A 22,228-nucleotide genomic window follows, 5' to 3' on the forward strand; every position below is an offset into this window, starting at 1 on the left:
TGCGAATGTGATATGTTTATTGGCATGTTACAAGATGTTATAAAACGTTGCCTTTAAAACTATAGCAGATTTTTTTCTTTTATGTTGCGTGTCTGTCAATTGGACTTATTACAAGAAGAGAGACAGTGTGGAGAGAGATAGAAAGAGAGAGAGAGGGGGAGAGAGAGAGAGAGGGAGAGAGACAAACAGACAGCCAGAGAGATACGAGAGAGAGAGAGAGAGAGAGAGAGAGAGAGAGAGAGAGAAAGAAGGCAGAAGGGGATGGAGTTTTGCAATTATCCACGGAAATAATATAAAGAAAGTTAATTATAAAAACCATGAGACCTAAAACATTTTACTCCTAAAAAACCTTCGTCTCAAGAAGTTGTGCGAAAACCCAGGTACCATGAAAAGATTTGGTTGTGAAAACACGCCTACGTGAATACATACCCGCGACCTCTGCTCCGCACACAATAAACTATTCTTTAAATGGGTGCAAAATTGCCCCTCTCCACGGACCACTAAGCACTCCTCCGCTCTTTTTGTGTGTACACACGTAGAGAAGTGTGGTATACTCTCTCTCTATACGCTCCCACGTATTCATATATTACACTACATGTTTCGGGAGTGGCACATTGGTACATACTTACAAAGAGAAATATATTGCAATACCTGTGGAAGATATCTTGTTATGGTTCATCAAGACTTTGTTTGTGACACGAGGAACGTTTTCACGAGGAACGATTTCAAGTTTGAGTTCAGGATACTGTTACATACCGCACATACGAGAGTTCGAGTGACAAGTATTCCAAGCTGCTGTGTTTGGTATGTAAAGGGCACGAACTGAATGCGATTGTGTATATGACTAGTGACGTTCTAAATGGTCCCGCGTGGAAGAAATAAATGGTCATAGTTAACTCTTGTTGCATGTGAATCATGGCGGTTTGCAAAATGGAAAAGTCGAGTCGACATGTGCGATGTATTCTGAGTATTATAATGTGTTTGTTGCTTGTTACGGTGACAAACACCTCTGGGAATACCACTTCTGTGGTTCCAACCACCGGGGCGATCGATGATACTATAACTACCACGCTCCAGAACGCTTCGCCAGAGGTTACACAAGGTCAATCGTCGTCTGCTACGGACTGTATATTAACCCTCCCACCCGATGAGAAAGGAGATGTTGAGGATAGGATGAGAGAAGTCTTCCAAGATAATGCTGTCTTCATCTACTTCAAACTGAATTTTTCAAATCTCCAAGATGTTTATGATAACAGCTCCGATGTCATTGAGCCGACCACATGGGTGTGGGCCATTGAGGGGAAAGGCGAGTTGCTTCTCTCCTACCCGTTTGACTTTGAGCAGCTTTCGCTAGGGACTCTCAGTTTGGGCGTGGTCACCGTAGGGGTGCCTGTCATTACCCCTCCTGATGATTGCTTTGGGAAGGCCATAGACGATGATAAAGAACGGATCATAGCCAGGTTCATCAACAGTCTCGTTCACTCGACAAACGACACCTTAGACATCACCAACAAAGAATTCTATGCCGACAAAGGAGCGATGGTATGTCTGGAAAAGCAGAGGTCTGATGACTTTGACCTCATCGGGGTTTATGCCATACCTCTTTGCACTTATTATGTCTTCCAAGGGAGCACAATGTATGAGTGTTGGGCAGGGAACCAGAATCCTTTCGAGACAGAGTCAACCCTTGTTCTTAAGCATGGATGGCTTGGCGCCATCTTTGCCATTGGCTTCCTCCTAGCTCTGTTCTCGCCCTTGGCAGCCAGTTTCTTTATCAGGAAACAAGAACCTATCAAGAAAGATGGAAAGGAGTACATCGCACTCAATGCCGACCTCCCTCTTGGACTGAAATACCTACTTTGCTTCAGCTTTCAAGACTACCCAGTGGTTGTTGCTGTCCGGTGGTTCGTATATGTAGTCGCGTTTATGATCATTCCGTTCATTCCTTACATAGTGTCTTACGTCGTGAGCGACGAGGCGTTCGTTCAACGCCTCGAAGTCGCCTACGGACTCCTCTTAAGCAAGGGCCTCGTCATCCTTTGGTTCATCCTAGTGAACACCATGTTCCTGGCCATAGCCATGCTGTTCCTTAGTCTCTACCTATACGACGATTCGTTTGTGCCCAACAGTCTTGAAGTGAAACGTGCAGATCGCATTTACTTCGGCTTCGCTTTTGAATTGCCAGAGGAGCTGTGTGTTCCAGAGAAACCAAGTTCATCAAACACAGCACTCCGCATGTTCATGTACACCATGTGGTACCGCACACAAATGGCCATCAACCCTGCAATTTGGAGCTTTTGGTTCTCACCGATATGGAACTTCACTTATGGTCTCTTAGGTGGGCGGAAGGATGAGGAAAACAAGAATAAATGTCGCCTTCTCGTCACCTTCCTCATCTTCATTATCGTCTTCCCATTCGCTCTTATCATATTCTGTTTCTTCCTGTTATTAAATTCTGTACCTCTTATCTACATGTTGACATGGACCATTGCCAAGTGTTTGAGTAACAACGTGAAGGCCGTCGAAGTCTTCGTTGCCTTCATGGCAATGTTCCTCTCCTTCGCCGTCCTTTTCATTTTCGTTGCCGCGTTCGTCTACATCGCCGAGCTTATCGGGTACACTTTCATCGGATTTGTCCTGAATTCCGATTTTGCAGGTCCGGTTGTTATAGTCATAATCACAGTTGCCGGGTACCTGATCACAGCAGCTACCAATTTCTATGACAAATACTGTGTTCTGCTGAAGAGGACAATTGAAATAGCTGACCATGTGTATAAAGAATCGACGTGGAAGTCGGTGAGGAACTCTTCGACACCACATCCTCGACCTGTTAGCGAAACCACCTGTGATGTAAACGACGGAGACGCAACCGATCAGGAAGACATCGAACTTCAGCCCGTCATGGACAACCAAACTGTTCAGCCCAACCCCGGTCGCCGGTTGGTTGAATTTAAAAATGGCGTCCCCATCATTCCGCTCCACCTCTTCAAACTCGTCATCGCAAAATACCAACCCGTCTATCTCGAGGTCGCTAGCACTCTTTTTCAACTACTCATCATCGCAATCGTCGTCGCCTTCGGACTGGCAACGATCATTTTCATTGACGGAGTGAGTGACCTGCCAGCCACTGTAGAGTTTTTCGCGACGGTGGTCGTGGCGGGCGTTGTGCCTGTATTGATGCTGATTTTGAAGTCGCCTGGCAAACAAGAGAATGATGACGAAGTGAAACACCACCAACTTGAGGCGGACCTTGAACATTACGCTGAATGCCCGCCAGGAGAGGAGACTTTTGAAAAATTGGTTTTATAATAGTCGCGGTGCATATACAGGAGCGTAGCTAGAGTGGTATGTTGGGAATATAATTATAAACACCCCCGTTAATATTGTGTGCGGGCAAATTATTAATTCTATAGTCGGAAAATTGCAACAAAACCCCTCCCCTCATACACTTCCACATGCACACGCATACGCAACACACATCAAAATAATTGTATCTAGCGACTCCTTGTACAAGCAAAGTATCTAAAATACATTGTATAATCTCTTGTAGCTTTTGTGAAATTCGCTGCTCGAGAGAGATGTGCATTGTGCACACACGTTATACGTATATTGGTAGATAATAATTCAACCAAATCTGATGTCGGCGAATTACGATACAAGGCAAATGGACATTGATTATTATGTGGCTTTAAATTAAAAAAAAAAAAAAAATCAGTTATGTTAAAGTGCAACTCGAGTTTTACCATCGACCACTATATAGAGCTGGGTATGCGGCTCTTTATGTAGGTAACCCCTTTTAATTAACTCAGGGAATCTCCACCTACCCTTCCTTGCATAGATGACATTGGAAGGTGTAGCAAGCCTCCATTGTAGCTATACTTTGAATTTATTCTTATTAGCAAGCTAAGAAACACACACTATATAGAGAGTCCTGTGAAAGCCCAGATACATTGCATCACTTAAACAATGAAGCACTGTAGCACGAGGCAGAATTTGACTTTTAAAAAGATTAAAGACCACAGAAGTATAGTTCCATCAGCCAAAACTTGGTACAAAGTGATTTTTGACAATACCTGTAAAACACCCTGGTGTTCAGTCATCCGTGGCAGCGATATTATGAATAGAGAATCATTACGCGGTAAACAGGTTACTGTTCATTATGAATTAGAAGTCTCATTAGTAATGACTCATTGATAAGGAGCTACCAAAGTTGGGTATACTCTTTTTGATACGCACTGTATAATAGTGTATGGAAATTGCCTTTTGGTCGATTTCTCAAAGTCTCTGCATTTGTTGATATCATTGATTGATTAATATTGAGGCAATATGATCCTCTCTTGCCTCAATATTACTATTACCTTATACATGTATTATTATTATTACTAGATAGATAGCCAATACATAATATGTACATGTATTTACTATACTTCCCCGGAAGCGATTCCTAGAAATAATATTTAATGTTATACATGACAGTGATGACAGTGTAGTCCCATTCTATATAGTAACTCCACTGTTGTCACTTAAGTTGGGATACATTTTTCTAATCTCTTTTCATGAAAAAATTGTGAGAATGCGATTTAATCTTGATAGATAAAGTTTCTTTCTTCTGAGAACTTTGTTTATCAATCTTTATTGATAAAAACAGTTCTGAGAAGATATGAGCCTTAAACATCAATAATAAATCAGATTATCACGATTATTTCATGAACAAATTCTCAAACTCTATGTGCAAGAATGAAGGAAATATATACCTTGTACCATGTGTTAGATAATTGCAGTACTTTAATGTGTTTAATAATTGCAGTACTTTAATGTATTTGATAATTGCAGTACTTTAATGTATTTGATAATTGCAGTACTTTGATAGTGTACTAGATTTGTTATTCTGATGCATTCATTCCGATGTGATGTTTTGGGTTAGAGGTTCTGATAGAGCATTATTATTTTATGATAGTAGAGTACTGCTAACGAGTGAAGAATCATTCTCAAGTGTATGCAATTATTAATCTTTCTCAAAATCTTTTGTTTGTTTTTAATTTGTCAGATAAATGACTTTTGTGGATGAACACACGTTTTTATTTTTGAATGTGTAATGTGACGAAAATGTGGAGAAACAAAGGTAGTGGTTTGCATTAATGCTGTATGTGAGTAGTCATTACGGATACTTGCATAACAAATCATAGAAAAATATATGAATATTCATTACGGAATGAAACAGGTATAACAAGATAAAATAATTAGGGGATTATGTTTGTTTTGCACATGTCAGATGTATTCATTTTAAAGCCTATCTGCACTTGCTTGGCCAGGAGCGATTAGACCTCCCTGCTTGGTCACTTACAGGTGGTTATCTCATCAAATCAGCTCTCAAAAGTCTCAATTAACATAAGAAAAAGGGGACCATGGGGACCAACGGTCACCGATTAAGCATCGTTTACTATATAGAGGGCGCAAGTAGCTATAAGTAGTACAATGGGGCTTTAAGAGACTTTCATTGAGGTAGCTAGATGCTGTTCCTTTTTAATGAAATAAAAATGTTTTTTGAAACTGAAATTGAATACGATGTACAAATGTCTTGACCGTGAATCCGTTGTTTTGCGATGTTTTGAGATGTACTCATAATTTTCGTGAGATGATGAATACTTTCAAGCAAGGTAAATATAGAAAGAGTGAGGTAGAGAATAGGGAGATGGGGCAAATACAGAAACAGAGAGACGGAAACAGAGATAGAGCTAGAGAGAGAGAGAGAGAGGGGTAGAGTATAGGAGATGGGAGAGGGTTCACTTTATGGATACTTAGTTAGAGAGAGAGAGAGAGAAAAAAAAGAGAGGGGTAGAGTATAGGAGATGATGGGAGAGGGGTTCACTTTATGGATACTTTAATAGTGAGTTAGATAGAGAGAGAGAGAAAGAGAGAGAGAGGAGGGAAAGAAGGAGAAAGAGAGAGAGAGAGAGAGAGAGAGGGGGGGGGGGAGAGAAGGAGAAAGATAGAAAGAGAATTACGCATTAACACGGCAACGAATTTCCATACTCTTTCCTTAGTTACATTGTTATTTGTATTGGTATTTATTCAAAGAATTTCAAATGGCATGCAGTCTAGCAGCTAAATTACATGGATTTATAAGGTAAAGTAGTTGAATTGTATTGAATTTTTAAACCATATATATATATATATACATGCAAAAGCAAAACATACAATAGAAAATAGAATACATAAAACATACAAAGCAAATATATGATCAGGACCACACAAAAAATACAACCATAAAAAGCCCCCCCCCCCCAAGATCCAAAATAGCCACCGCAAAATAGTTAAGGGGGGTATTTTTTATAACGGAAAATTTGAAAAGAGCCCTCGTTAAAAAAAAAAAAATATATATATTTGGTTGGACCACATGACAAATGACAGAATGTTTTACAAATTTATACATATATCATAGTAAATTAGTAATACAACAATTTGAACGAGAGAGAGAGAGAGAGAGAGAGAGAGAGAGGGGAAGAGAGAGAAATTGAGGGACGAGACTGAACGGAAAATACGAGAAACAATGATAAAGATTAACTTAATAATCATCTGATGTGTCAGTTGTTACATTCTAAAATTACGGTAAAATATGAATAATTGTAACAAGCAAAGTAAAGAGTAGGGAAATTGAGGAGAGTGAAGGGGTGAAAGGATTAAGAGCTGGTAGGGAGTGGGAGGGAGATAGATAGAAAAGGAGAGAGAGAGAGAGAGAGAGAGAGAGAGAGAGAGAGAGACGGATTAGGGGGAGGAAGGAGAAGAGGAGTAAAAAAAAAAAAAAAAAAAAAAAAAATCCCGATAATAAGATACATAATTGCATTGTGATATTATATGGTGTGAGCGAATATGGGGATTTTATTTTGTTGGTAAAATTGTACATTTTGAGTATGAAAGGATAAAGATGCTTCTGGGTAATGTAATTAATGGTATTGTATAACATTCAAATTAAACCATTTGAAATGTCATTAAATACATGGAAAAAGCAGCTTCAGTCACAACAAAATAAAAAATATATACACATGTACATATAAAAAGCAGCATTAGGTATTCAAAGAAGAATATTGCACTTATAAAAGCTCTTTTACATACACTGTAGTGTTTATCAGTCGCGCTAGACATGACTGTCAAGATGCAAGGAATTCCTCAAAATTGCTGCAGAAGAGAGGTGCGTATACATTGAACAATTGTTTGGGGGCTACCATACTTTTCATGTGAACGTGTAAGATCCATAAATGGCTAGGAAATTGTTTCAAATTCTCCTCGAATCTCGCCCACCAAAAGAATGTATTAACATTTATTATGGCAAAATGGTTAACCTTTAATACGTCAGATAATCTTATACAAATAATAATAATAAATGACTTCAACACACATTAAGCCTCCGTGCTCAAGGTAGGCATAATTGGAATGTGTAAGAAATCATTACCATTGCCTAGAAGATACAAAAAAGTTACGAGACAAAATTAGTATACTTCTTTTTACGAAAGAACACTGGAGTCAGAATCTTTTCGGAACTTACTCCACATAGAAATGATAATGATAATAATAATAATAACTAGTATTTAGTGCGCTCTCCATAGTACACTTTATCACAGCGTTAACACTAAATAATCTTACATAACACACACTTGAATTTCATCAGAAAAGGTACATGCACAATGTTTGAAAGGGATAGGGAAAAGAAAAGGGCTTAAGCTAACTATTCAGGGAAGAAGTATGTTTTCTAGAGTGTCTAAAATTGGTCATACATCCCTGTACACGCCGGCGCGATTTTTAAATTTTCGGGAGCAAAAAAAAAAAAGTTGGGCCCCCTCCCCTAAGAAATCCTGGATCCGCGCCTGCCTGATATTGTTAATTCAAAGTTGAACTGGAGTTTAAAAATTTAGATTCAAAAAGATCATGTGTCTATCATTCCCGTCTTTCCCTTCTCGTAGATGACGGCAAGGATGACATCCCAGTCACAGTCACGCAACACGTTAGGAGATTTCTGTTTGCCAAGTTTTCCCGCCAAAATGACATTTCCGCGAATTTGTAGACGGTGGGCTGCCTGGCCCGAATAGTCTCTTCTTGGTCCTTTCGAACTTTGGGGGGCTGATCATCTGTCCATTTGAAATCATGAGCAATCACGATGAGTGCGTCCTTGCCTGGATAATAAAACAAATAACATTCCCCCTTTTAAAAACATCTCTTTATAAGGCATAATAATATTATGTCTTGACTTTACAACATCCAAAAATAATTTACTTATATTTGTTGAGTCTGACGCAGGAGAATTCTAATGCAGCGGTATCCAGTGCATCGACCTTTCCCCTCTCCTTTCCTTTCTTCCTCTCTCATTCAATTCTTTACTATCCTTTCCTTTTTTTGTTTTGGCCATTCAATCGGTGTACCCCCCCCCCCCCCCTGTGGCGTCGAAACTGAGGACAAGGCTCATTCTCAAACTTATACTATTTAACAATCATATCATTCTTGGTTTATTTATAATTTAAAGGCCTTAAAATAAGATCTGAAAATAATTTCGCTTACCGATTAACTTCGAAACTTTCTGTATAAAGTTATCGTACAGAGCATCTGTGACGTCAGTAAGGGATAGCCTCCGATTTTCGATCGAGTGACACAATATGACGACGTCACTCTTATCCCAGCCATCCAGGGTGAAAGAGTCGAGATCGTTGTAAGGAAGCTCCACGTGTTTCACGTCCTCGACGAGATCGCATGAGTGGTCTCTGAGCTCGACCACGAATCCCTCGATGTTAGAGTAAAGGGCCGATGTACAAACTCTGACCGTCGGCTGTATCGGCTCTGTGTAATTAATATCAAATGATATTATTCAACTTGAACTTGAAAAGCAGTATCTACGAAATCGCAACGACTTTCGAAAAATCAACTTAAAGCGGGACTGCACTACTTGTAGCTACTTGGGCCCGCTATTTACAAACAATGCCTTATGTTAATAATATTGAGAGCTGATTTGGTTAGAGAACCATGTCAGTGACCACGCATGGAGGTCTAATCCCTCCTGGCCAAACTAGTGCAGATAGACTTTAAATTCCGTCTGTACTAGAAAGATAAAATGTGGTCAAGAGTGAATTATTAAGAAAAAATTTCAGAAAAGAAATAGATAATCTTAAAATGCATACTAGCGATACGCGTACATGACTCCGCCGTGCACCATCTTCTATAATATAATTTATTTTAAGTTGATTTTCTCATAATTCAGTCTCTCTCTCTCTCTCTCTCCGTCTACCCACCTGTATTTCTATTTATCTACCTATACATATATCCATCTATATATCTATCCTTTCCCCCTCTATTCCTCTCTCTTCTACTCTTAGCCGCAACATTTTGTATTTTGTTTCATTTCTCTTAATTTTTGTCTCGGGCTATTATAGTTTATGTGTATTCTCGGTCATTTTTCTTATGTATATTAAGTTAGTAATTTAATTCAGTGGACCGACTCGCAACAAGCCCATCTTCTAAGTAGGTTCACTTTTCATTTCCGTATTTTACGATTTACAGAACATTCTTATACATGCCTACTATGATTCAGGATTATTTACTTCGCTTAAAGAAATGTTAATCATTTCGTAAAATATATTATATTTTAATAACTTTGCATGGAATATGTACGAAAGCAACCTATCGATCAATCAATCAGACAATAAAGACCGAAAGAAAAGAAAAACACGATTTGAGGGTCGATATTTCAAGCGTCAAAATTCATGTACAAACCTTCTTGCATTTCATCCTCCGATATCATGTCCCATTCGTTATCTTGATCCCGTGGAATTTCCTGAAGGAAGAAGGAAAGGGACAATAATATAGTAGTGAAAGTAATTGACATGGTTAAGCATCACTATAATAATAATCTAACGAGATGAAATTTTATAATAATGCGAACTAGAATTTGCTACTTTTTTTTAGATGGTAGAGTGAGCCGTTATCAGTCATCCAAAGTTATAACGTTATTAATGTTGAATTTTAATTGCATCCATCACCGTGAATCTTCAGTTCCTTTTTAAGTCTACCGATTTGTATCATCTTCAGTTTGGCCTTTCTTACTTATTCTCTTTCTAGATCATCTTAAACTAATATTTCTTTCTTTCTTTGTCTTGCACAGGAATAAACATTTTCTTATTTCGTTTCATATTTTGGTAGATAGGGCATATATTTATGTTTGGTTGTTAATTTATTTTTCTTCATCAAGACTAGTTTATCATTCATATTTTCTCATAGAAAAGATAGCAACTAAATTCCTTACTTGATCGCTCTCGACCATCGCCGATTCCTTTCTACCGATTGCCGAGACCAATGCGATGAAAACACCCAGCATGCATCCTGCTATGACGTCACCTGGATGACTTCTGTGGTCACGGAGCCGGGTATTTGCGATGAAGGTGGGCGGGGCAAGACAGATTAAGATGGTGACTGTTCTGAGACTAAGTGATGATGATGATTTGTAGAAGCAATATATCTAAAGAAGTTTAAAAATAGTGATACTGTTTGACCATATTGCTGGAGATCAAAAATTATTTTGTTTTTAAACGGCAAACGAACAGTATTTATTCTAACGGACACGTTGCACATGGATGCATGGATTTTCGTTATGTTCGTTATGTGAAATAAATCATTTCATCAATACTGTGTCTGCAATGACTTAACGACAAAAATCAAATAAAAGAAACATGATTTGGTGTCAGGCAAAATTTGAGTACGAATCAAATTGTAGAACAGCACTTGAAAAAATGAAATAAGATGAAGCAAAACACTTGGTTTTAAGTACATTGTCCCGTTAACTGACGAGGCTTGACTTTTTTGACTTTCTTCACTTTCTTTAACAAGTAAACAAACATCTGTGCCCGTAATTAGTTTGATTTTGATCTACAATCGGCAACAATCAAAGTTTGGCCGGATTCTGCTAAGATTTCCGAAACGCGATGAAAAGAAAAAAATTAGATGGACAAAGATTAACTCATAACAACGGAGACTTTCTTAAAGGTCTAACAAAATATGTTATAAGTATGAAAAAATAATTAAACATTTCTGAAACCTACCAACAAGTACATCCAAGAGAAAGATGACAAAGACGTGTATATGCAGGGAAAAGATCGACTGTGAAAACAAAAACACATTAAAAACTGTTTTTAGCATTTCGTTGGTTTTATATTTTACCGATGAATGAAGTTATTTATACCCGTCCTATAGCAATAGAAATGTTTGGATGGTATCAAGTACGAACACTTCTTGACAAATAAAATGAGAATTAAAAAAATACCATTTAACCGGTTTCTTCAGGAGAGCAGAACGTGTGCATATTATTACAGCGCCTTATAAATAGGCCCCTGATGCAGGCGAATATGAGCGTTTTATAAACGTTTTATAAGAATTCAGACTTGTATACTGCAAATTCGTTGTGTAACGACTTTACACAGTATTGGGTGGTTCACTCCTTATAGGATTGTGTTCAGTTGTGTAAAAAAAAATACAGATTAATTTTTGTACACAACTTAACACAACCCCTGTGTATAAGGAGTGAACCACCCAATGTTGTGTAAAGTCGTTACACAACGAATTTGCAGTGTATAAATATAATACAATATCACTTCATTATATGTCATTAAAATACCCTTTTTTATAGCTTATTTCACTTACTTATTCTCTGTTCATGACACTCTAAACATAAAACACTTTCCGATACATAAATGGTGGATCTAACCCCCCCCCCCCTTCCATCAAGAAAATATCGATAGCCAATGTATATAAATTATACCTAACTTCTCTCTGCCTTTCGGGGTAATCGCATGTATAATATGCCTGGTAATCGATATGTTTACTCCAAAAGATCGTGTATGGCTGGGATGGGTGGGATGGCTGGCACCCTTCGTAGAAATTTGGCGCCAATCTCCCGATGACAAGCTTAATACCGGCAGTGATGAGGGCCGTGAGAAAGGCCCCGCCCAACAACCCCATAGGGCCTGGTCGATGGAGGGTGGTATCGCTTCCAACTGGGTTTACGAACATCCGAATGGTGATCTGATGCCATAATATGTAAGATATTATAATTGCATCGAAAGGAAAGAAGCAAATAGGTGTTGGAGCGAAAACATGGTAGAAGGGAAATTGTATTGGTAATAGTAAATAGCAGTATAGTGGTAATACTATATAGTAGCATGGTCATTGTTCTGGTTTATATTGGAGAAAAAAACACAACTAAAATACCACCAAGACACCTAGGTCTGTATTCTACTATATTATTCATTATAACCCGATCCCCGATCTGAAATCATGGTTAATAGAGGTTAATTTAGACCGCAGACTATCTTTCTTTGTTAATCCTGATTGTTAGGCTCCAGTCGAGTGTCTGGGTTTATATTTGAGTAGAATTCAACCGTAATGTTTAAATGAATGGGACATGTTTCGGAGTTCCATACTCCATCCTTAATCTGAAGTTTACGAAAGATCCGACCCTTATGTACCGACTCTCTGGTTTCAAAGAATATCAAATTATCAAACTAAGGAACATTGGGTATGGCATTGATTGGAAATCTTTTGGCTATCTGTTAAAGTCAGAGTCAAACCCTTTTGTCATTTTATTTTATTTTCTCGGAGGACTTGAATCTTTATTTCCCTCTTAGAAGCAATAACCACTTTAATCTCCCTCTTTTCATCTTCACTTTTCATTCTTATATAGAGGTGAGGGAAGCTAAAAGTTATATGAAGCTGAACTTACAACTAAGAGTGGCAGGGTTACAATGTACAGCAATACGGATATGCTGACTGTATCATCCGGATAATACGGACGTCGGATCGAGGTATCCGAATGAGAGTAACCTCTTTTGAGCGGTTGTTCATAATTGTGCAGGGTGCTGTTCAAGAAATCTGCATCAATGAAAGCAAGAAGATTATTAAGAACACAAGAATATTATCAGAGAGGGCCTACAAAATAAAAGCGGTGCTTTTTAATAGACTCCTCCACTGATCACGCTTATGTTTCCTTTTACACTTTCTGACTATGCCTAAATTACCTAAAGAACTTATACCCTTAATTATATGACAATATTATAGCCATCATTGGATTTATTGTTTAACTATTATTCCAACTGATGTTTAGATTTGTCCCCGTATAATTTGTTGTCATTGTAGGCACTGTATAGTTTTATTCCTTTTTACGATCATGAAAGGCTTATAAACAATTTTTTAAACGTAGTAATATTTCATAAACATGATAAGAGTCGATTAAAATATCAGAAAAACATCATCTGGAAAAAAAGCTCCAAAGAACAACGGAAATTCCTTCAATTTCCGACATTTCCTATCCATTACCTCACTCTCTGTACCATATTCATACATGTATAGTGCCCAATAATAATGTATGTGCGATACTACTGAAAGTGGGCACTAACAAAAATGTCGGCATGCAGATGTGGTTGAACGGTTCCAGATGTATAAAGGGGATTCGGAGCTTTGAAATGTGTTTGGGGTTCATTTCCTACAAGTGCTACCCTTCAAACCGTTTGAAATCCAGACAAGAATGGGGGGGGGGCTAGAAGAAAGGGGAAGCAGCCCCTAACTCCCATCTAGAACTGCTACTGAATGAATTCAAGAATATTTACATCGACATGAAAATATGTCACATATACTAAAATTACACAATCATACAAACAATTGGTACACCTAAGATTTGAAGTACCTTTGTATACATTTCTAACAAGTACAAACGTGTATTAAATTAATTTTAGTAATGAGTACTGAATTGTCTTTCGATTTATTTTCGATACGATTGAAACATATGGCAAGCCCTAAAAATTCGGACCCCCCCCCCCATAAATTACTAATGTAGCCAAAGGTGCAGGTAGCGATTCTTTTCTCTTTCTCTCTCTTTTACTCTCTACCAGAAGAGGAAGCAGAAAGAGATAGCTATTTTATATTTTTGTAATGATTGATTGATTTTTTATTCGACAAGCTTCCAACATACAACAATATACAATAATAACAGATCAAAAAAAGTCAGCTTGAACAGGATAACCCACGAAAGCTCGAGAGCTTATTTCCAGTGGGGTCCCTTACAGACATGTATAAAATTAATAAGTTAAAATAGTAATATTTACAGACAGATAAGAAAATTAAAAGAACTACTTATTAAAGATAATAATAATAACAACATTAAACTGATGATAGAAATGATATTAAGTACAAGAAGAAAAAGAAGAAGGAGAAGAAGAAAAGGAGGAGAAGGAAGAAGAGGAAAATAATGATGAATTTGTAGAATTTCTATAACGTACGAAAACATAAGTATATACAACATGAAAAAGTATGAACCGACAGAAGAATAAAAATTTCAATCATACAACATGTCATTCACTTCTCTTCTCTGACTGTCAAGTATTAGGCATTCCTTTAATTTCCTCTTAAAATGATCATAGTTTCCTATTTCTTTTACACCATTGGGAATGGTAAAGGAACTCTTAGCTTTAACTTCATCCATTCAAAATTAACTAACATCAAACATGCTATGCAGGTCTATAAACTATCACAGTGCACATAATGACACATATAATGCCTAATGCCGCGAACAGACTTAGAAATATTACTGCATGGTTGAATCGACAGACTGGCGTTCATATATAACACACCTAAATAATAATTATCTAAAATGCTAACACGAATATACTACCACAAGACGGCTAAAGGAGTTTTAATATACCCTATTCTAATCCAAACATCTACTCACCGATTAACCGATATAGCTCGATCGTCAAGCCAGTTAAACCGAGAGTGAGAGTGTCATACATGCTGTCCGCCATGATCAAACATAGGGGGATTCCCCATCAGTACTCCTGCCACTGAATAAGGCGCGAACGTTAGAACATGAACCCAATTATCATACGTACATGAATGTGACCTTGCTTTGTGGGGTTCAGTATATACGTCATATTGTATGCGGGGGCAAATACATTTTTGTGAAATTATGGGGAAGAGTACTATTTCTACTCGCAAACTAAAGTTTTCTTTTTAAATGAAATTGTAGCCATTGTGATCTAGAAATGCATTGAAGTCCTCAGGATAGGACAAGTTACGTATTAATATATTATTCACGAGGTGCATATTTTGCAGAATTCTCAATGTCTTGGAATGTTCCATTGTGTTGCAGGGGGTAGCGGCCAATTATGTTTTTGCGCAATGGCGCGAACTGTACTTTGGGGGAATACAGTCCCACATATTTAATATTTTATCGTCACATTGAAACAATGATCTTTATGACAGACGCTATTATATATTATATAATTGCAGAAGCAAAAAGAAAACGAGACAAGTGCACCACCAATACAAAGAGCAAGCTGGATTCTACAGAGAGAGTCTCATGGTCAGTTATCACACCTCGATTGTTGCAGTTATAATTCAATCTACACAGAAGAAGACAATTATTGTAGCTCGAAAGGGGAGCTCTTTCATGTCACGGTGGACACAGTCATCATTTATGAAACAGACCGGCGTTAACCTTTCAATGTTAACATGTTATGCCGCGGGACTCTAATAGCAGTGTGTTTTTAAAGGAGACTAATCGTTGCTTCTTGATTATTATTTTCACCCCTAGCTGGCTCTTTGCGTCTCTCTCACCAGGCGCGGATCCAGGGGGGGAGGGGCCAAGCGGGCCTTGCCCCCCCCCCCCCCCCCCCGCAAAAAAAAAAAAAAAAAAAGGAGAGAGAAAGAAGGAGAGAGAGAGAAGGAAAGAAGGGAAAGGGAAAGAGGAGAGAAAGGGAAAAAAAGAAGAGGAAGAAGAAAAGAAAAGAGGGAAGAAGTAGATCGGGGGAGGGCAAAAGGACTTGCCTCCCAGGCTGTTGTCCCCCCCCCCCCCCCAATCAAAAAATAAAAGAGAAGGAAGGAAAGGGAAAGAAAAAAGGAAAAGAGGAGATACAGGGAAAGAAAAAAGAGGAAGAAGAAAAGAAAAAAAAGGGGATATTAGTTGCAATTTTACCGCCAACAACTTGTGAATCGGGGGGGGGGGAGGGGGTGGGCAAAAGAACTGAATTTAGACAAAGATTAAGAGTGAGTCGATAACGACACAACAAATCGTCTTCTTTCTCTAATGAGTTAATGAAACGTAAGCTTCCGCTTAGCGCGGGAGGGGGAAAACTAAATTCAGACGAGGATTATTTTTTGGGAACGGTACAACAAATCGTCTTCTTTCTCTAATAATTTATTGAAATGTCAAAGCTTCCGCGTTTCGCGGAGGAGGGAGGGGAAAATCGCCCCTCCCTGCACCCACCCACCCATAATTACGTCACTGCTGGTCACCATTACGAACCAATATTACGAACCAATATTTGGCTCGCATAATTTCAAATTTTGCCCCCCCCCCCTAAGAAATCCTGGATCCGCGCCTGATGTATATACAACGGCAACAGTTTCAATATAAAATGTAAGTTCTTCTTACTTAAATCATTGGTCTGGAAACAATAATTTGCCCATTGGTGTGTATTGTATTACATTTTCACTGACAATGAATTCACATTGTAATGCAATTTTCAAGTTTTCCAGGCTTATTTAAAAGAACAGAAGATTGATATTGTTAAGTTAAACGATAACATCACTCAGTTTGATTTGATTGGAGATATATCTCATTAAAAACAGAGTAAAGGCTATACAGTATCAAACAAACCTACACCATTAAACTTCAAGCTCACTCACACATGATTTATTGCGACACTTTCAAGGCTACTTATTATTTCAAGTTCATGTATATACAAAGGGCAACAGCTTCAATATTAAACATAATTAAATCATTGGTCTAAAAAATGTTAATGCCCATTGTTGTATATAATACAACATTTTCCATAATGATGAATATACATTGTATAATGCAATTTTCTGGGAAAATCATACTTGTCATTACTGTTATATTTGTTATATGATACTAAAGCAAATCGTTTCGCTTATCGATAAGATAAATCAATGTGAAGTACGTGTCAAATAATGAAATCATTACGTGCTATTTTTAACCGGACTAGACATTTGAAATGTATAAAAAATGTATACACTATTACACTATTGACAGCAAGCAAGTTTTTTAAACAAAGAATTCAGAAATTGAACAACATTGCACATTTTAGTCTACACGGCATGCTCTACACCCTTAGTTGGACTGTAAACAGTTGTCTTCTTAAGTCTTCCATATAAATATAAATTTAAAGGAGGTCAATAATCGTTATGAAAACACCACTCTCGTTAGGTTGACACATCAATATATATTGTGCACACATGTAACAATGTGATAATATTTTTTCTTTGGGGGGGGGGGGGCGGGGGGACGGGAGGAGGGCAATCCAAAAAGGGACTGATATGAGAACATTAATATTGATAGGTCTTTTCAAAAAAGGGGCATACATAGTCCTTTTTTGTGGATAGTTTTTTGAGCAAAACACAAAATAAGTGGAGCCAACGTCCACACAGGTCACATCGCACCCATGGAGGTTTTGGCCCGAATTTACAAAGGAGGTTTGTAAACAAATCTAGGTTTATGTGCTTCATATGACGCGTTTCGATGCGTTTCAGACCAAGATTTAGACAAACCTTTGTCTGAAACGCGTCATAATTATGACGCACATAAACAAAGGTTTGTCTACAAACCTCCTTTGTGAATTCGGGCCTTTGTGTCTGTGTCCTTCCCTGGCTTTTCACACGACACATTTTTTTCCCAATGTCTTTTGCGAGATGCCCCACATTCCGAGAATTTATTCTCTTGGACACAGCTAGAGCGTTCTGCAATTGAAAGCGAAATGTGCGAGTCAGGGGCGGCGATCCCAGGGGAAGGACGGGGTACACGTCTTCCCTCAATTTTCTGAGGGGGATCGTCCCCCATGGATAATTTGAAAAAGTGCACACCAACAAAATGTATAGCAAATACTGACTATAGCCTGCAACACGCTTTAAGGCTCTGGTGGGCCCAAGAGTACAGCGTTTAGACTAATAGAAATGCTAAAATCTTCTCGCTCGGTCGCTACGCTCCTTCGCATAATATCCTAAAAATATACAAGTAAATATTGTAGAACATATGTTTTCTGTTGGTATCACGTATGTACAGTTTATACTGTATGTTAACAAGATTAAAAGTTATAGAAATAGATCAGTGTTCCAAAAATGAATATTCAGCTTGCTCTTTTAAGAAGTCCCTTCCTGCTCAGTACTTACTAAAATTTACCTAGTAAATATTTACAATCCTTCGGACTGCACACTAGATATCGGCGAAGTAAAAGTGAAGCGTGAAAAAAGTATATTGCTTGTTTTTTTGCTGTAGTTTTGCTAAAGAATGTAATTTTGTAACACAACAAAACTTCAAAAACCTGCGAGGGGTTTACATATAAGACTTATCATACAGCTTTATGGGGGTAGTCCCTTCCGTCACCTCCGCCTCTTTCACTGGCGTACTGATGGGGGGGGGGGCAGTAACCCCCCCCCCAATACAATTTAAACATGGGTTATTTTTAATTTGATACCAGTGATTTACAAGTATTGCTATTTTAAAATGGCAGTATTTTTCCATGAGCTCCCGGGGGCTCTACCCCCTGGAACCCACCAAGGGCCCTAAGGCGGGCCCCTGTTTGCTCATCTGGCCGTAATTAATTGCCTAAAGTCCTTGAGCTTTCGGGGGCTCTGCCCTCTGGACTCCACCAAGGGGCCTAAGGCGGGTCCCTAGATGCGTAATTTGGTGCCTAAAAGCCCTGACTTCTTCTCTTCCGTTATGTATTTCTTTGTCTTTCTTTCTCCATATCCTCTGCACTCTCCTTATGTATTTTTTTTTGTTTTCCCTTTTCTATTACCTTCCCTTCCCTGGGTATACGTGCTTGCACATGTACTATATATGGCTAAACAATTGTGTAAAAAAAAATATGCGCGAACGGTCAAGGAGTAAGAAGAAGGCAAAAAGAAAACAAAGACGGCATCCATGGAAGCCATGTGAGAGTGTCCACTTTTTTCGCTTTTACTTTCACCCTTGCAAACGGGTGAAGAAGGATATCGGGGGGGGGGGGCGAAAGGGCCTTGCCTCCCAGGCTGTTGCACCCCCCCCCCCTCCAATCAAAAAATAAGAGAGAAGGAAGGAAAGGGAAAGGGTAAGAGGAGATAAAGGGAAGGAAAAAGAGGAAGAAGAAAAGAAAGGGGATATCATTTGCAAGTTTCCCGCCGGTGGATCGCGCTTCTCGGAGGGGGGGGGGGGGGGGACTGAACTAAGACAAGGATTAACAGTATAGAGAACGGTACAACGAATCCTCTTCTATCTCTAATAATTTAATGAAACGTCAAAGCTTCCGCGCTTCGCGGAGGGGGGCTGAATTTAAACAAGGATTAAGAGTCGAGAACGATACAACGAATCGTTTTCTTTCTCCAATGATTTAATGAAACGTAAAAGTTTCCGCGCTTCGCGCAAGAGGGGGGAGGCGGGGGGTACTGAATTAAGACAAGGATTAAGAGTCGAGAACGGTACAACGAATCGTTTTCTTTCGTCAATGATTTAATGAAACGTAAAAGTTTCCGCGCTTCGCGCGGGAGGGAAAAATTGCATTCAAACGAGGATAATTTTCGAGAACGCTATAACAAATCGTCTTCTTTCACTAATAGTTTAATGAAACGTCAAAGCTTCCGCGCTGCGCGGAGGGGGGAGGGGGCTGAATTTAGACAAGGATTAAGAGTCGAGAACGGTACAACGAATTGTCTTCTTTCTCTAATACTTTAATGAAACGTCATATATAGCTTCCGCGCTTTGCGGAGGAGGGAGGGGGAAACTCGCCCCTCCCTACATCCCCCTGCATTACGTCACTGCTGGTCACCATTACGTACCAATATTTGGCTCGCATAATTTCAAATTTGGGCCCCCCCCCTAAGAAATCCTGGATCCGCGCCTGTCTCTCACTGTCTGTCTATCTCTCCCCGTCCTTCTTCCCTCCCTCCTTCCTCTCTCTCTCTGTCTGTCTGTCTGTCTCTCTCTCTCTCTCTCTCTCCCCCTCTCTATCTTTCTCTCTTCCTTCTCTGTATGCTCAGCTCACCATTCCACTCTTTTTCACCCATAAATCACCCATAAATAAACTTTTTTATTTGCGTCAAGTTATATGTTATGTAGATGACTACATGCATGCATAGTGGAAACAGTCGAGTTATAAATATGTCGCGCAAATGGGGCGTCTTCATACTGAAGCCTAAATATGCAGGGAGGGGTGGGGTAAGGGGAAAATTTGAACCATTGTTCCTTTAAAGCTTCCTTGAAATCTCAATTTCCCTTATGTTTTGATTATCATGTCATTTTACCCCTGTCTATGACTAGAGTATATAATTCTTTTATACAGTATCCTTTCCCTCTCGCCCCAATTGCTTTTTATGTTACATGCCCTTTCTGTTCACTGTATGTCCACCCCCTCTCTTTCTTACTTTTATTTGTTCTCCCTCTCCCACTTTCTCTCTCATCTCTATCTCACCCTATACCTTCCCTCTTTCACACACTCTCTCTCTCTCTCTCATCTCTATCTCACCCTATGCCCTTCCCTCTTTCACACTCTCTCTCTCTCTCTCATCTCTATCTCACCCTATGCCCTTCCCTCTTTCACTCTCTCTCTCTCTCTCTCTCTCTCTCTCTCTCTCTCTCTCTCTCTCTCTCTCTCTCTCATCTCTATCTCACCCTATGCCCTTCCCTCTTTCACACTCTCTCTCTCTCATCTCTATCTCACCCTATGCCCTTCCCTCTTTCACACTCTCTCTCTCTCATCTCTATCTCACCCTATGCCCTTCCCTCTTTCACACACTCTCTCTCTCTCTCTCTCATCTCTATCTCACCCTATGCCCTTCCCTCTTTCACTCTCTCTCTCTCTCTCTCTCTCTCTCTCTCTCTCTCTCTCTCTCTCTCTCATCTCTATCTCACCCTATGCCCCTCCCTCTTTCACTCTCTCTCTCTCATCTCTATCTCACCCTATGCCCTTCCCTCTTTTACTCTCTCTCTCTCTCTCTCTCATCTCTATCTCACCCTATGCCCTTCCCTCTTTCACACACACACACACACTCTCTCTCTCTCTCTCTCTCTCTCATCTCTATCTCACCCTATGCCCTTCCTTCTTTCACTCTCTCTCTCTCTCTCTCTCATCTCTATCTCACCCTATGCCCTTCCCTCGTTCACTCTCTCTCTCTCTCTCTCTCTCTCTCTCTCTCTCTCTCTCTCTCTCATTCTCTGTTTCTATTATATCCCTGAATCATCTCTCTATCCATCGTTATCTCCACATCTTCATCCTCTTATTGATAAATGACTCGTCAATCTGCATCTTATTTTGAGAATGTTTATTTTAACCCAATGCAGTAATATCTCTCAAATCTAATAGGAGTAATAATAAAAATAGCATTTGTAGAATCAATGAACTTATGATGAATAAATGAACAAATAATAAAGTAAAAAATCAAGTTTAAATACAAGGATTCTAGACCAATGTAAAAAAAAAAATATTGTTTAACACAAATGTTCTCATTTTCTTTTGAAACATCAATGTAGGGTAAAAATATTGAATGAAACAAAATTTTCACAAGATCATGCATATTCCTATGATGGAATGTACCTGCTCATGTCATTTTCTCCCATCATTGTTCCAAAGCCTCACCTAAATATTTCAGAGAATATAATTCATGCACAGCAAGAAAGCTTGTACATATTGGCACAAATAATATCATCAGATCCTTTGTCCCAGGATTCCATTGTTTGTCGTTCAAAATGAAACAAAATACTGCCTATGCCATGTATCACGATTCACAATGTATCTATACAAAAAAGCTGGTAAAGCTAAATAAAATCGATTTCCAAACATATCTTATTGGACATATCACATATGTCACTGTATAACCAACAAACTGAGATGCTAATATATATCCTCACAATCAAACATGAAGATTTAAAATCTTTAAAATAAAAAATATAAAACAAATTTCCAAAGTCCCTGCCATAATATCATATACAATTACATACATGCATTACAAATTTATGTATTCCTTCTTCTGTTATTTATTTGTGTGACTCTACCAAAATAATGTGTAAAGTGTTGTGAGTTTGCTCAGAATACCTTCAAGAATACATACCCTGTGACAATGATGAGAAAGCGATAAAATATTCCTCTTGCAAAAGAGAAAGAAAAATAATCATGATATCAATATCTACATTCAACTATATTTCCAACTGCTT

At 38.7% G+C, this 22,228-nt stretch overlaps 2 protein-coding genes across 2 annotated transcripts; one reads left to right on the plus strand and one right to left on the minus strand.

The window, feature by feature from the left end:
• The first annotated feature begins 598 nt into the window (after positions 1-598).
• On the plus strand, positions 599-4,305 carry LOC115926717. Its single transcript, XM_030991891.1, has 2 exons — positions 599-3,359; positions 3,390-4,305. Exon 1 carries the CDS (start codon positions 916-918, stop codon positions 3,307-3,309), a length of 2,394 nt encoding a protein of 797 aa, XP_030847751.1. The 5' UTR covers positions 599-915; the 3' UTR covers positions 3,310-3,359; positions 3,390-4,305.
• Positions 4,306-6,811: 2,506 nt separating this feature from the next.
• LOC100890064 lies at positions 6,812-14,847 on the minus strand. Its single transcript, XM_003731084.3, has 8 exons — positions 14,756-14,847; positions 12,755-12,903; positions 11,795-12,057; positions 11,079-11,136; positions 10,286-10,498; positions 9,757-9,817; positions 8,551-8,826; positions 6,812-8,168 (listed from the first exon to the last, which is right to left on the minus strand). Exons 1-8 carry the CDS (start codon positions 14,826-14,828, stop codon positions 7,933-7,935), a joined length of 1,329 nt encoding a protein of 442 aa, XP_003731132.3. The 5' UTR covers positions 14,829-14,847; the 3' UTR covers positions 6,812-7,932.
• Positions 14,848-22,228: the final 7,381 nt, after the last annotated feature.

The sequence above is a fragment of the Strongylocentrotus purpuratus genome, unplaced genomic scaffold (genome assembly GCF_000002235.5).
Source record: "Strongylocentrotus purpuratus isolate Spur 01 unplaced genomic scaffold, Spur_5.0 spur5_scaffold_2, whole genome shotgun sequence".
NCBI classification, from domain to species: domain Eukaryota; kingdom Metazoa; phylum Echinodermata; class Echinoidea; order Camarodonta; family Strongylocentrotidae; genus Strongylocentrotus; species Strongylocentrotus purpuratus.

Bases quoted from the DNA above. Each gene is read 5' to 3' on its own strand.
- LOC115926717 (XM_030991891.1), top strand. From the start codon at position 916: ATGGCGGTTTGCAAAATGGAAAAGTCGAGTCGACATGTGCGATGTATT.
- LOC100890064 (XM_003731084.3), bottom strand. From the start codon at position 14,828: ATGGCGGACAGCATGTATGACACTCTCACTCTCGGTTTAACTGGCTTG. The intron at 12,904-14,755 runs GTGAGTAGATGT...TCATTGATGCAG, and splicing joins CGAGCTATATCGGTTAATCG to ATTTCTTGAACAGCACCCTG. The intron at 10,499-11,078 runs GTAGGTTTCAGA...AAACTTCTTTAG, and splicing joins TCTCTTGGATGTACTTGTTG to ATATATTGCTTCTACAAATC.